At 36.1% G+C, this 15,362-nt stretch overlaps 1 protein-coding gene across 2 annotated transcripts in view; it reads left to right on the forward strand.

Annotated features, from left to right (window-relative positions):
• The window catches only part of PRR16 (proline rich 16), a 172,191-nt gene that overhangs the window by 98,455 nt on the left and 58,374 nt on the right, over window positions 1-15,362 (forward strand). For both annotated transcript variants that reach the window (XM_052778039.1, XM_052778040.1), the window contains exon 2: window positions 13,150-14,044. In XM_052778039.1, the coding sequence (XP_052633999.1) occupies window positions 13,150-13,908 (759 nt within the window). In that variant the 3' untranslated portion in view covers window positions 13,909-14,044. The remainder of the gene's footprint in view (window positions 1-13,149; window positions 14,045-15,362) is intronic.

Below are 15,362 nucleotides of genomic sequence, written 5' to 3' on the forward strand. Positions count from 1 at the left end.
ATTTATTAAAAAAACCCCTTAGCTACAGTTTGCTCTTATTCACTGTTTAAAATATATATAAATTGTACTAATGACTTGGAGGGATCAGATTTATATATCTGCCTAAGGGGACAAAAGTTTTGACTAGACTATATTGTTACTCGTTTTCTTCAGATAATTAGCATATTGAATAAAAAATGTGGTTCAGGCCAAAGCCATAGAGAGCTGAGACTCAATAAACTTTTATAGCATTTTGACATGTATAATGTGTATAGAACCAAGGATGAGGTAAAACTCCTTATTTTTATATTTCCCCTGTGCACATGTAGCATTTTATTTAAAGGAATCTGAAAAAAATGTTATCCATGAATATTAAGGTAGAATATTCTATGACTTTTAATTAAATTCCTTAAATATGTTGTGATAAAGTGTGAGCAGAAATCATTTAACTTGGAGCAACTAATAATTAAAAAGCAAGCAAGTATTCATTTTAAACCTACATCGTTCATAGCAGTTACTGTCTCTAGCAGTGGGATTTGGCTGGTTCATTACTATTATTTATTAGTGGTGTAAGCTAACCATGGGCTATCTCCTGTTATGTATTCTGCTCAGTACATCCAGATGGAAAAAGTCAAACTAAGTCACAAGAAGCCTTCAGTAAGGTCAATATTACAACATCTTTTTTGTTCTCTCATTCTTGGAACAATGTCTACAGCACACTTACTTCCAGATGTCTCCAGCAGCTCGCTGGGAGAGCAAGGAGGGGGAAGGCAGCTTACCTATTTTAAGACCTCTCAGCTGAAAGAGTTATACAACTTTTTTATAGTAATCATCATTATCAATAACATTACTTTTATCCAGACAGATAGTTCAACCTATTGCATAAATAGAAGCTCTTTCTTTCAGTGAAACCATGTGAACCGAAAGAGTATTGCAGGGATTTCTGAAGAAAAAAAAGCCTACTGCTTTAGTATTTTTTCACTGTAAAAAGCAGACGATGCTGTCACATCATCTAAAATTTGCTTTGAACTTTAGATTTGTTCAAACGTTTAATTAGAATGAAACTTAATGGATTGTGCAGTTTTGGGTCATGTTTTGAAGCCAAAAGGACTGGTTTGAAATGCATCTACTAAGTTAAATCCTCCAGTTCCATTCAGCTCTGTTGAAACTGTATTTTAATAAGTGTCCAACAGGCTTGGAACTAGTACTTCCAGATTAATGTAAATTCATTGCACATTTCATTTGTCCTTAAATGTGGCTTTGGAGCTGTAACAGAAATGGTGCTGAAATATTAAAATATGGAGGCCATCTAGACTCAGAGTAGTGTTTCACTAATAAAATCCTTTCAATCAAAAAATCCCCAGCCCAACATATGGTCTCCCAAAAGATACATTGGCTGTTCTTGGGGAATGTCTTTTTGTTTTTAGAACAAAAGGATGTTAAACATTTATTTCTGGAGTCTCTTTTAGACTGTCAGAGGAAAAGGAAGGATGCTGATTAATACTAAGCCTAGTGAGGTGTTTTATTTAAAATCAGAGAAGTATACCTAGTGCTTAAGACTGGAGTTAACACAAAAGAATTGCAGTAGATTTGTTTGCCAACTTCTCAGAAAATTCTTTTGGGTGTGCTAAATATTTTAAATTCTTTTTCAGAGCTATAATGTTACGAGAATTTTTTTTTTTCCCCAATAGCTGTTTTTAATGTATCTGAAGAGTGTACCTAGGAAAATATTTATGTGATTAGTGGAACATTTTTTTCTAATCCTACAGGGGAACTTTCAGTCTCCATGGTGAACATTAACAGTTTGGGGATGCACATACTTAAGGAACTTTTACATGCTGTTCACATTAATAGTTAAGAGCTTAGACAAATATTTAGCATTCATTTATATTAATATGATGTATAATTAGGAAAATCACTTTATTTGTAGTCATTATGAACCGATGTTTATAGCAAAGGTTATACGTAGGGACTACAATCTCCAGCATTTTATGGTATTGCATTTTCAGCTGTTTTACAACACTTCTATTTAGAAAACGCTAGAAATAATAAGAATACACAGACTAACCATTCCTTAGGTTTTGTCAACATGCAGCCATTTTCAATTTTGTTGCCTGTTTTGAGAGAAAAGCAGTAGTAAGCCACAGCTTCTAGAATATTGATTTATACAGATACATTTGATTCAGAACACACACCAGAGTCTCACAGCTCTGGTATTCTCTGGCCTCTTTATATTAAAAAAGAGATGTCCACTGTCAGAGAGTATTACTGAAACACATACACAAGGGTTCCATGTTAATTCTCTTAAGTAAGTTTTTTACAGGGAAGCCTTTTTACTTGTATTTACATGTCCATTTAAGCATTGAATGCTGAATAGCAGTTTGTCTTTTAAGTTTCCCAATTTGCGCCAATGAATTAAAAAACCATGTATGCAGAAATAGTTGATCAAGTGCATATTTACCATGTCCAGCTTCATCATTTTCAATGTTTTTTTCTTTTCTCATCTAATAGCATAAAAATAGAGGTCTGCAGCTTTTGTGTTTCCAAAAATATTATTTATAATTCCACAAATTTAGGGGGAAATGTACAAAAATGAAATAATAAAGTAGTTGTACTCTCTCCTTATTATAGCCTTACAATAACCATTTTCAGAGGTAAGAAAAAAAGTAGATTTCAGTGTCCCCCAAAAGAAAATTAGAATTGTTGCATTACTTTCTTGAGCTTAAATAGTAACACAGGCTATATCTACCCTGTCAAACCTAAACTCGAAGAGTAAAAAAAAAAAAAAAAAAAGGTGTAACTGCCATCAATATGACAAGGGAAAATTGCTGATTTCCCATTAAGTTGCAGTTTTCTTTGTGAGTCATATGAAATTAAACTTTCTATGTATTTTATTATGTAGTCCTCATTTGTTTCTCCAGTACTTAAAAGCCCTTTTTTCTAGTTGTGAGTCTTTTGTCAATGTTCAGAACAAGGTGTGCCAGATTCATTTCCTGCTCTTGGAATCTGTTCTTGAACAACTCTTAGCTAACACTGCTGCCCATAGAGATACACATCCTATGTGCTATTTCAAATATGTGAATTGATTTGCTGTGCTTAACACAGTTTTGGTGACTGCATCATCATGGGCAAGAGAGTGGAGCAAAGGAAAGGCATGGCTGATAACTCAGGGTGAGACTTCTTTTTTAGTGATGAGTCTGAGTTGCAGTTTTTCTTTCAGCCTGGGTAATGAGCTATGTGTGAAATCATTGCACTCCCTTACAAGGGTTAAGACAAGTGTCATCTCTCTGTGTCTCTAGATGTGACATAAAACCAGATTTAATCCCCTTTACTTTTGTGAATTAATTACTTTCCTATATTGCCAAATACAAGATGATGTGAGTATTTCACTGGAAGTGTGAAATTCTGTTATGATTCGTAAGGAATGCTCACTTATTTCAGTTAATATTTTAGAACAGCTATTTTTTTTTGTTACAAATATTCTTTGAACTTGCTTTTCTAGAAAGGTTTTTGTTTGGTTGGTTGGGTTTTTTTCACTTTATTTTCTCACAGTTTCTCTTTGTTTATCATAATTTTATCAGGGTTCTTTTGTGCATGACAGGAACTATAATTGTACTATTCTTCTTGCTATGAATACCTGCCGCATACCTGCCTTTGTCTCTCTCTCTGACCTTCCAAGAAGCTTCCCTAGCAAACTTCGTCCAAAAGGTTACACAGAGGAATTACCATGGCTATGTTAAGTTCTTAAAGCGGAACACAGAGAGCAGCTTACTGCCTTTTCTATTTCTTTTTTTATTCCTTCATGGAAAAGAAGCCTTTTTCTTTTAAGATTTTGAATATGGGCTTTCCAGTTTGCTATCCCTGAAATACTAAGTCAGGATGATGATATTGAGCTTTCATGGCCTTGTTAGATTCCCAAGTGTGCAGCATATTCTTAAATTTCCATTTATACGTTTATGTCCGGCCTAACTTGGTGTTCAGTCTACTTCCAAATGTCAGGGTACAATTTAGTAAAGTCTGTCATTGAAAACAGTGTATTTCTGAATTCATTTATGTACAGAGGGTAAGGTTGAATCAATGGCTGTATAACGTACTCCAAAGGGTAATACTAGTTCGCTGAAGTTATTAGTGTATTCTTTAGCAAAAACTTTCTGCTGGCAACAGCAACTGGATGTGTTTTTTTTTCTCTTAATTATCAAGCTGAGATGTGTGTAAGTTTGCTTAGGATGGTGTTGATCTTTTAGATACCTTAACACTGACAGGTGTCACACTAACCTTGCCCTTTGCTGGTGCTGCAGGGTTGGTGACTGAGCTGTCTCCGATGCTACTGTAAGAGTCGTCTCCTGAAAGCTGAACTTTGAATCTGCCTGGACGTGTGAATTAACTCAAATATTGGATTCATCCCTAGTGCTATGCTAGAATATTTTAGCATAAACAGACATGATTATTTATTAATAAAGCTTCAAATACAAAGATGCTGCTGGATATACTGTAAAACTTTTATTATAACTTCTTAGTGGTGGCAGAAGGACTTCTGGGTGTAGCCAGCTATTTGAGTCTTTGTTTCCTTGTGTGAGGTTATTACTCTTTGCTCTGCAGACATTTATCATGTATTTGATTTAAAACAAACAAACAAACAAACAAACAAACCCCAAACCAAAACCAAATTCCAAGACTGAGAGGGCTTGCATAGCTGTAGTTTTAAAAAACAGCTACAGCTTAAGTATTAGGCAAATCCGTGAAGCACTTTGTCTATAAAAGCTTCTGTGTTTTTTCTCAAGCAGAAAGAGGACTGGTGGTATACCCGTATAATGAAGTGGGAAACTGCAGGATATTGTGGATGCCAAAAGCTTATGTGGGTTCAAGCAGAAATAGGCATGTTCATGGTAGATAAATATGTCAAGATCTGCTTAATGCAAAATCTGTTGAGAAGTCCTTGAGTTAGAAATTGTTTGAGACAGGGATAGAATTCTACAGAAATACTTCTGTGTGACTTTTCCATTCTTGTTTTCTTGCCTGGCCACCTACTTTTTATAATTTTTCACAATATTATACTAAGTAGACCACTTGTCCCTCCTAGTACAGCTCTTCTTTTGGTTTCTATTTGCAATTTTTTGGCTTATGCAACTTTATAAACATGTTTCTAGTCTAAATTTTGTTCAATTTCTCCTTGACCTGGAAGCTGTATTCACTAGGGATGGGGGAGCAGGGGGAGGGTGGGCTGTGGGGCAGTGTAGAGAAGTTAGCTATGGCAAATGCAAAAGATATGACCATGGATGACTGAAGCTGGAATATAAGCACCTGAGAACAGGGTCTTATTCTGATGTTATGCGGCTTAAACTGTAGAGGGAAATACTGCTCTCTCACTGTTAATAGTGACCTCCCTTTCATTTGTTGTTAGCTCTGTGGTGTTTCAGGATTTACAGGCAAAGACTTGGTGGGGGAAAAGTTTAATTGTGTCCTTAGTTATATTGAATGTTCATTTTTGTCAACAAAGGACTAGTAACTCTACAGGAAATAAGGAGCTAAGATGATGGGAAGGTAAATAGTTTGACAGCTTGTCTTAAAGATTCCTGTAGTAATTACAGAAAGCGAACAATTTCTTGTAGGATTAGAGATGCAATCATAAGATATGAGAGCTACTGACATAGCATGTTTGCCAGTTCCTTACTTAAAGGTAAGAGTAGCCTCTTTGTGATAGAGCTGATTGCTGTTTAATTGTTAATTACATGTTTCTTTTTCTGGCTTGTCATGTAGTTAATTTTTGCGCGTAAAGTGCAAAATTTATCCATGTAAAACTTTGCAGGTTTTTGGAATTGCTTCAAAAATAATGAAATTAAGACATTTTGATTGCACTTATTTGTAGTTAAAGAATACCACCTAATTTTGTTCCTTTCCCCAGTAATTTTTTTTAGTTCAAAGTAAGAAAGCAAAAACTTGTGCTAGTCTCATGACCTGACTTGATTTCAGTTGATTTAAAGATCAGTATCTGTCTGTAACTATTCATTTTCTAGAAAACTTCCAAAAAATTGTTAAATCAAATCTCATAGCTGCACACTGCTGTGGTGTAGTACTAGACAATAATATGTGGATTATAACTATTCCACCTCAGAAGTAATATCACAGCTAAATACCATCTCCATTTTGCTTATGCAGCTTTTTTGAGAGGTGCTACCCTGTACAGAAGCAAGTAATTTTAAAAAAGAAATCTTACTCATAAATCCATGTGGAATGTTGAAGAACATATGAAACAGTGAAAATGGCTGGACATCTTAGGAAAAATTATAATTTTGAAGCCCTATAAACTTAATTTATGAATCTTTAAGAGTATATTACTTTTCGTTCTGAAAAGCAATTTGCTGCTTTATTCAAGAGTTGAAAAAAAGCACAATTGTCTGTGGTGGATTGAGTGCATGTAGTGGTTTATATGTTCATTGAACATCAGTACCTTACTGCCCTCTTTCCTACTGCCTTTAAAGAGGAGGAAAAACACACCTGGTGAAACATTTATTGTAAGGAGGTAATAAAACTCTGAATAGATTACATATGCATTTGTGGATGTGTATCACATAATCATGCAAAGAGAAGCACTGCAAACAGTGTTTGTGAATAATTGTAGATACTCTTTTCAGAGAAGTTTAGGAATACAATTAAGAAGTAAAAGAAACTGTTAGTTTCTGTGTTATGTTTTAGTCTTATTATTGCCAGGTTAGATTCTTATAATAGATCCTGGAGTCCAGTAAGATATACGGATTTTTGAGTATTGGTCTAATCAAGTTAGGATACTCACCCACAAAAGTGCCGTAGCAGAGGAGGTAAAAACCAGATGCAACTTTTAAGTACAACTCAAACAATGGAAATACTAAGCCAGCATAGGCTGCTTTTGATAATCACAAGATGTTTTCTTGGACGAGATTCTCAGTTACCTTAAACAGGGACTGCAGCTTGACCTCAGTGGAAAAACAATACTTTATGTTAGCTCTATATTTTTAAGCAATTTAATATAAGAGTTTGATAACATTGCGGACAGGGTTAATTGTAGGATACCTTTGTATTGCAAATTGTTTGCAACTTCAATGTCTTCCTTTGGTTTTCCAATTTTTTTTCTTTTTTATTGGATGTGAGTAGTATTTATGTCCTTTTGACCTCCTGACTTTGATAGTACTGGTTCATTCTCCATGCACTGGTGGTTGCAGCACAGAATTTCTGAAGCTAAATGCAATTGGTAAGGTTTTTTTTGGTAGTACATAACTTAATCTTACCTCTGTCTACAGCAAGGAGCTTTACATTTTCTCTAACAGCTTAATATGCAGTGCACTCCCAGAGACAACAGGGAGGAAAGTTGTCTCCAAATACTGATCTCTAGTCTCAGTTTACTTATGGTTCTATCTTACAAATGTTACACAAATCATATTCATGGTTAATCTTAGTGAAGTAGGAATAAAAACTCATGTAATGTTAGTATAGATCTTATATATTGTATAAATTTAAGTTATGTGTATAAACTTCGCCATGCAGTCTTTCTCCCAAATGCTCCTAGAACCTTAGCTGTTAACTGAAATGTTTCGTCAGCTCCTTGTGAGGTGTGGTCTTACATGGCTGCCTTTTCTTTCCTAGCTTTCTTTACACTATTCTTTTGCTCTCAGGAGTCATGTCTACAACATTCATCCACTGATTCATTTTGCTTTCTTCAACTTCTATGCTCTATTGCTCAAGTACATCCAGAGTGCAATCACTGTTTTATTTTGCATTCCCATCTTAAAATCTAGTGATCTGGCCTCATTGCCTACTCTTAGTAACTACTACCTGGCAAGTTGTCAGCAAGAAGCAATCCTTGGTTACTTCATGTTTGCTTTTCTTCTTCCCGATGGCTGTTTGTCAGCTCCTGCACAGGTACTTTTTTTTCATCTATATCTTCTCTGGAGTATGGAGTTTTCACTTCCACATGTCGTCTTTGATGAACTTCTAAGCATTTTTTGGTTTGTTTTCATTTTACTTCATTGGTGGATACTATTCATTGCATTTATTTAGCAGAAAATTAACATTAAAATTCTCTAAAAAAATTAAGCACAAATTTCAGATTTAACCACAGACCTATCATTTTCCTTTTGGCTTTGTTTTATTCTCATTCTTTAGTTTTCTGTGTCTAATCCAAACCCGAAAGCTCTTGAAGCAGAGAGAAATGTGTTATTTTACTTGTCTGTAAACCATCTCAAGCATCTGTGACATTCTCTAAAGATTTGGATTTTGCTGGTATGAGGAAAGTACCCTAATTACTTCCTACCTTCTTTTCAATTATATATTTCCACATTCTTTTAATATTCAAGTTATTAGTTTAGATATCTTGAGAAAGCATTTTGAAAAATAGAGATTAAAAAAAAGTTTAAAAAATGTATTTAAAAGTATTAGAAGTTAGTGCATTGACAAGCAAGAACTCAACAGAAGTAGTATTCACTTGCTTTAGCAAAGATCTGTGATTTACCTACAGTCATACAGCACTGATATTTTCCTTGAAGCTGTAATTGTAGTTAGGTAGTCTACAAAGAGGCAGCTTAGAAAGTGAGTTAATCAGCCCCTCTGAGCTAAGTGATTTAGGAACACTGGTGTGTTTGAACACTTGACTGTTTCCTAATTGGAATGTTCATAATTAACATTTTTTTCCCAAATCTACTGAAAGGCTTGAGTGTGTACAAAAATCAAAAGAACAAGAAAAAGCAAAATAATTGTGAATCATAACTCTAATTCTAGTTCTGTTGGTTTTTGTTTTGGTTTTTTTTTGTATTTAATAAATTGCTGTTAGCTAGTGTTGGTTTTTAAACATACACCTGCTGGTTTGAGTTTAGGTAGAGATGGGATTTAATTCACATCGATTGCTCGTTCTGAATGGTGCTTATAAATTCTTATGTACATGTTTTACAGATGCTGTTGTTGATCTTCTGTCTAGTTTGAGCAGTACTGGAAAGAAAGACCTGAGTGTCTACATAAAAAATTAAAAGGACAAGAAAATGCAAATTAATTTTCAATCAGTAAACTGGAGGTGAAGGATAAACATAATATCTACATTAAATTTGCTTTATCCAAACAATTGATTTTTCTGCTCCTTGTGTGGCAAAGATACCCAGTTGTTGTCAACATAATACCCTCCCCCCCCCAAAAAAACCCCAAACATCCAAAAGCTCCACACATATTTCTGAGGATAAAGTGATGCTGTAAGCAGAGATTTGACTTGTTGAACAATTTAGATTTCAGGATAAAACATTTTGGGTCTGTACATGTGTTACCAGACTTTCATTAATTTCTTTGGGTCAGCTAGGGAAATCCAACTCCATCCCTGCTGGGCACCTAATACTGTTGTCCAGTAACAACCCAGAAATGCCGTAGGAATGAGCTGATGTCCTGGTTCGTTCAGGAGTGTCACACTGGATCCTACAGAGCTTGAAGCCTTAGGATATCGCCGGGAGAGAAGTGGGCATCTCTGCAGAGCTCAAATCCAGTTAATGGCTAAGGAGCCCCTCAGGCTATAAAAGGATGTCTCCCCCATGCTTGTGCATGTGAGTCATGTCCTGTTTTATTACAGAACTGAAAAATGGACAGATTCTGCAGAACTAGAGCAGCTTTTTTTGTTTCTAAGTATTCTCTCTCTTACTTCCATAGGAAGTGCGTTGTGAAATGGAGGCTGGTTTTTTCAACCCTTTTTTTTTTTTTTTTTTTTTTTTTTAAACTACATCAGTTTCACTATGTTAGTCACTGGTTCCCTGTTACTTTTTCATCTTACTTGAATTTTTCCTTCTGGGACAAAAAAAGGCAAAATAAAATAACAGTGAAAAGAATCACAGCTTGTGGTGGGAATGAATCTGGACAGATAAACTGTGTTGTTATGTCAGAGCCATTTCGTGCTGGGTTTATGTTTTACAAATGGGTAGGTGACAAAAAAATTCTGATGTGTACTATACATTTGCCCAGAGGGCAAGAGATAAACTCTGTAGTCATATAAATTCAAGGGCAGTTCATAATAGACTTTCCTGGTACTCCTGAGAAATCTTTCCCCTGTCAGAAGGACAATCTGAATGGATGCAAATTTTCTCATCACCAGGGTCTGCCATTTTATGACACACGTGTGCTGCATAATTACAGCTATAGCTTCACAGCACCAGTGGAATATCACCTTTAATGTGTCCGTCTCAAAATAATAAACACCAGATTTTGTTTCTCTAGAATTACGTTGCATGGAGTACATTTATTTTGTACAGTGTGGAACAGGGATGATCTTTGTTGCACACGAGACATGAAGCAAAGAAACCATCATTTGTGACTGGTTCTGCAGGAAAAAAAATACATAAAATGATAAGAATTTTGTGTATGTCTTAAAATAACATTAAAATGCATTTTTTGTATTTTATTTTCTTTTTTATTGGGAATTTGGTATCGGAAATTGTGAGTGAATTTTACTAAGGTAAGGAAGATTTAATGTATTATTTGGATAATCTCGATGAGATTTATCAATAGCTAATTGTGCAGTAACCACATCAGCGGTCCATGGCTGTCTTTTTCCTCACATGTGTGAGGTTGGTTTGTGCGGTCCTGTATGTTCATAGGTACCCTTTGAGGGGGCTATGATGGTAGGAAATAGAGGAAAAGAAAAATTAAGTTTTGTTGGAATAAGCCAATTGCAAAAGAAACCAATATTTGTTCTTGGCATTTTAATATAGCTCTTATTAACCAATGTGAAGCAACCAAATATTATCGCTTAGTATTATCTAATACTGTAATATAGGCCAGTGTACTGTCACATGTACAAGCTATCCAGTGCTCCTGTGTTGAGCATCCTTACAAATAAGTCTTTCCTTTCCCTCTTGCCTGCAGCTGTTTAACAGCTCTTTTGTTTCTTTGCTTGCCAAGGAGTTTCTTTAGTTTATGTCGCATCAATCCATTCTGTAGCTGTTATAGTTTATTAAAAGATTACATATTGAATTCCAGGAGAGGGTTCAGTATTATATTTAGCCATATGTAGGCAGACCATAATATTTACACAAATCCCTACTACACTTGCAGAGGGGTGCTTGAATTTCAGGCTTAGTGCCCGGAACGTGAATGTCTTTTCCTTGTTCCTTCAGATTCACTATTTCATTTTGAGAAGTTCTCTCTGCCTTGGTTTACATATGTGAAGTAAGGTGATGATGTGAGTTCCTTCTCCTGTAAACTGCCTTTCTTGCTATGAATTTTTCATTGTCTTAATACAGATGTGGTTTGTCTGCCTTTATTCTGAAATTTCCAAGGGTAGTCATATGCTGTACCCCGGAGGAGGTGTTTGGGATCTGACAGTTACCACAGTTCAACTGTACCTTTCAACTTCTAGGCTAATACTTTAAGTCCTGATTATTTGGGGTAATTAATGTCTGTCTTTTAAGGGTATAATTTTCCTTTATTCTTTATTGGAGAAAAATAAAAATGCTTAAAAAAAACCTGAAATGCAACATGGTATTGGGCTTCGAATAGTGAATAAATGAGTAGTTGTTTTGGTCTTGGAGAGAAAAAGGTTTGTAAATCTTTTTCAAAGATGTTTGAAAGCTCTCTTTTTGAATCATGGTTGTCTGCATTTTGCTGGTTTTAGGAGAAGAAAGGCACTAAACTGAATTGTTACATATGAATTTTTATGAATTTTATATTACACAACTCTTAGCTACAGTGGGAGCAGTGGAAGCTAAAGTGCTCTTTCATTCTATGGTGGTTTTGCTTTCATTATTTACTATTTACCACTCGGGCACATAAGTGAGTTACTGGTTTGACCGAATAGTCGCTACCTTCAGTAATGACTTTCACTTTCTTTGCAGTTAACATATGGCTTATAATCCTCAAAAATAAGCTTAGTTTGAAATCAATAGTATTAAGACCAAATTATTGAAAGCAGGAAGTAGACATGAAAGTCTCAAAGGGGTAAGAAGGATTGATTCAATGGCACAACTGGAAGCATCTAGTTTCATTTCAGTTATATTCAGGTGCCCCCTCGAGCTCTCCTTCCAGAACATCACAGATCTCCCATAAGGACCCCAAGCAATGGCATAAGCTTTTTATTCATGCACCAAAGTTAGCTAATAACATTTCAGCTACTGGTTACTTTATGTATATCCTGTGAGGATGTAAAGGATAAAGATCACTTTTTAAATGTGTACTTATTTCCTGTGGTGTGTGTTGTAGTTGCCTGTAGATTAGAACTACAGTTGTTCAACTAGGTACTGAGTGAAATGCAGTTTTCAGGAAGGGCTTTTAATTGTCGCATGACCAATTTTTGCTACCTAATAAAGGCACAGTTACATGTCTTATAAAAAATTGAGTAGAAAAAGGAATCTGGAGGACTACAAGAGATGTAACACTGTAGAAACTACAAACAGAAATATAGGAGGTAGAAGAAATCTTGGAATAAAGTGCGTAAATTAGTAAATGCTTGTAACTTTGGAAACCAAGCTACTTCCCCTCTTTTATTGGAGCAAATGCTATTTCAGGATTTCTTCAGAGGATCTCAGATCTTAAGGAAAATATTCATAAAGGGAGATAATGCAGTCTAATACAAGAGGGCAGTTGCTTCTCAGTACCTTATTTATGTTAAAAAATTGTCAGGAAAGAGTGTACCAAACTTATGATTGTAGGTGTATAATATCACCTATACAGAGATGCATATTTAAATCTAGACTGTGTGAAAGGTCAGAGCTTAAAGATACTCTGCAGAAGATTTGGATTCAGAAGCTAAAGTTAAATAATTCAGTCTCCTCCTGCACTGGAAGGCAAAGCATAATATTGAAGGATTACATTTCACTTACAATGATATTGCCAAGTAAACCTTAGAGGGAAGGAAATGGAATTTCATTCCAGAGTGTTTTAAGTTATATTTCTTTTGAATTCAAGTGATGAGCTAGCAAACTAGCCGTCCTTATCCTTATCCTTATCCTTATCCTTATCCTTATCCTTATCCTTATCCTTATCCCTATCCTTATCCTTATCCTTATTACTATTATTACTTTACTATGTTGGCAAGAAAAAAGAAATAATGATAAAAAAAAATTGGATGCTTCAGTTCTAGGAAGGACAAAACTGAATAGCGGAGAGTGCTTTTGTTTTTCTCTGCTGTCACTGGGGCAAGCTTTTCTCACTGTTTTCACTCTGGCTGTTGTGCAGGTGGTTGACCAGATTGACACACTGACGTCTGACCTGCAGCTGGAGGATGAGATGACAGACAGTTCCAAAACGGACACACTCAACAGCAGCTCCAGCAGCACAACAGCTTCCAGCTTGGAGAAGGTCAAGGTGCGGGGCAGCGCACCACTCATCAAGCCGCCCGCGCACCCTTCCGCTATCCTCACTGTGCTGCGGAAGCCGAATCCACCCCCGCCTCCACCGCGACTGACGCCTGTCAAGTGCGACGAGCCTCCAAGGCTGCCTCCTTCGGCCAACCCTGTCAAGACTAATGGTACCCTGCTGCGAAATGGGGGCTTGCCTGTTGGGCCCAACCACATCCCAAACGGAGATACATGCTGTATACCAAACAGTAATTTGGAGAAAGCTGCGATGCAGCCTCTGATGCACAGATCTGAGAAAGAGCGGTGTCCTCAGCCGGGAGCAAGGGAACGGGTACGATTTAGTGAAAAAGTGCAGTACCATGGCTATTGCCCCGACTGTGATGTTCGGTATAACATTAAAAACAGGGAGGTGCACTTGCACAGTGAGCCTGCCCGTGTTGTGGGAAAGCTGCCACACCAGTGCCCACCTCTGCCGCCTCCACCACCTCCGCTGCCTCCATTTCCTCTGGAAAATGGAGGGTTGGGGATAAGTCCCAGTAATAGCTTTCCTCCTCCAAGACCTGCGACTGTGCCTCCACAAACCGCACCAAAACCCCAGAAGACCATCTTGAGGAAATCAACCACTACAACGGTGTGATGTATGCCACTCAAAACAACTCTTTGTTTTTTCTTATATATAAACATAAATAGGTAATGAGCACTTTCTACTTGAGCAATAAAAAGACCCAATGTAGTACTCCCTGTATCCAGTGAAGTGGCATAAAAATCACATGGTAAGTACCAAGAGGAGTGCTTGTTGATGTTACTTGTACTCACCAAAAAATGTCATTATGGCAAAGGATGCTGAAAAAATATTCATGCTTTAGCTCATAGGTTATAAATGTCTATTACAGTTTCATATCTGTAGTGTGGTTTAAAAGACAGTGAAAAGAAAGTTCAGTTTGAAAATACTGACTGGTGATTGGTGATAGATTTCGGTCTATCTCACATAAGCAAATAATTATTGCTCCTGTGTTTTGGGGAAACTTACTGTTTCTAGCAAGTGCTTTTTAAAATGTCATTTGGCAAAGCAAAGTGGAGTACCAGATAACAGCTTTTGACTAAATTCTAGCAAATGCATTTTTCTCTGCCTTACTGCTTCAGCGAAGGCATTGTGTGTGGAGTGGTGCAATAGGAGGTAATTGTCGGACTTTCAGACAGCTTGATCTTTGGTGAGGAAGTAAAGAAATAATTGAAAGGTATGTTGACGTGGCTCTGGAAAACTGAATTACCTCGCATTTTGTTTCTCACTGGCTCAATGTGCTACAGCTAAGGTGAAGTACAGAGTTTTCAGGTGAGCAGGGATAGTCCCATTCAGTTCCCCCCTATCTTCACTCCTCCATCTGCAAAATGGTAGTAATATTTTATCTCACATGCGATGACAGTAGATTAAAACAGCAAAGTATAGTCCTGCGTTTTTCACAAAGCTTTTGTCTGGTGCAAATCTCTTTTTGAAGGCAAAGAAAATTTTGCCTTAGGCCTTCAGGGACATCCACTTAATTCATATAAAGAGCTTTGGAGTTGAAAAGCTCTGTGTAATTACGAAGCTTTAACATGCAAAACAAGGTATTTTATTTGTTTTCACATTTTGATGGTGAACCCAATTGATATTCTTATTAGTTGAAAAAAAGTCCTCAGTGTTTTTAATTATTTTATGAAAGAACATTCTTTTATTCTGACAAGAGAGTTGTTGGGACCTAGAGTTAAAAAAAATCAGACCAGTGAAGAAAATCTGATAATAAATCTGTTATTTACAAAAGTTGCACCAAATTAATTTCAAATGGCCCAACAGCAGATGCTATATAAAAACAGTATGCTTTTTTCAGCTGAAATGTAAAACAGGCTATGGCAAAACAGACAAAACTAGACAAAACACATTTTTAATTTAAATTTCCATTTACATTCAGTAGTAAGTATTAAACTGAAAACCAATCTTGAAGCGGTTTCCCTGTATACACATTATAGTACATTGATAGTATTTAAACCAAAATAGTAAGAATAATCACAACAGAAATTCTAACAGATAACTACCCTTTGAAAACATTTGTGGTA

The sequence above is a fragment of the Harpia harpyja genome, chromosome Z (genome assembly GCF_026419915.1).
Source record: "Harpia harpyja isolate bHarHar1 chromosome Z, bHarHar1 primary haplotype, whole genome shotgun sequence".
Taxonomy (NCBI): Eukaryota; Metazoa; Chordata; class Aves; order Accipitriformes; family Accipitridae; genus Harpia; species Harpia harpyja.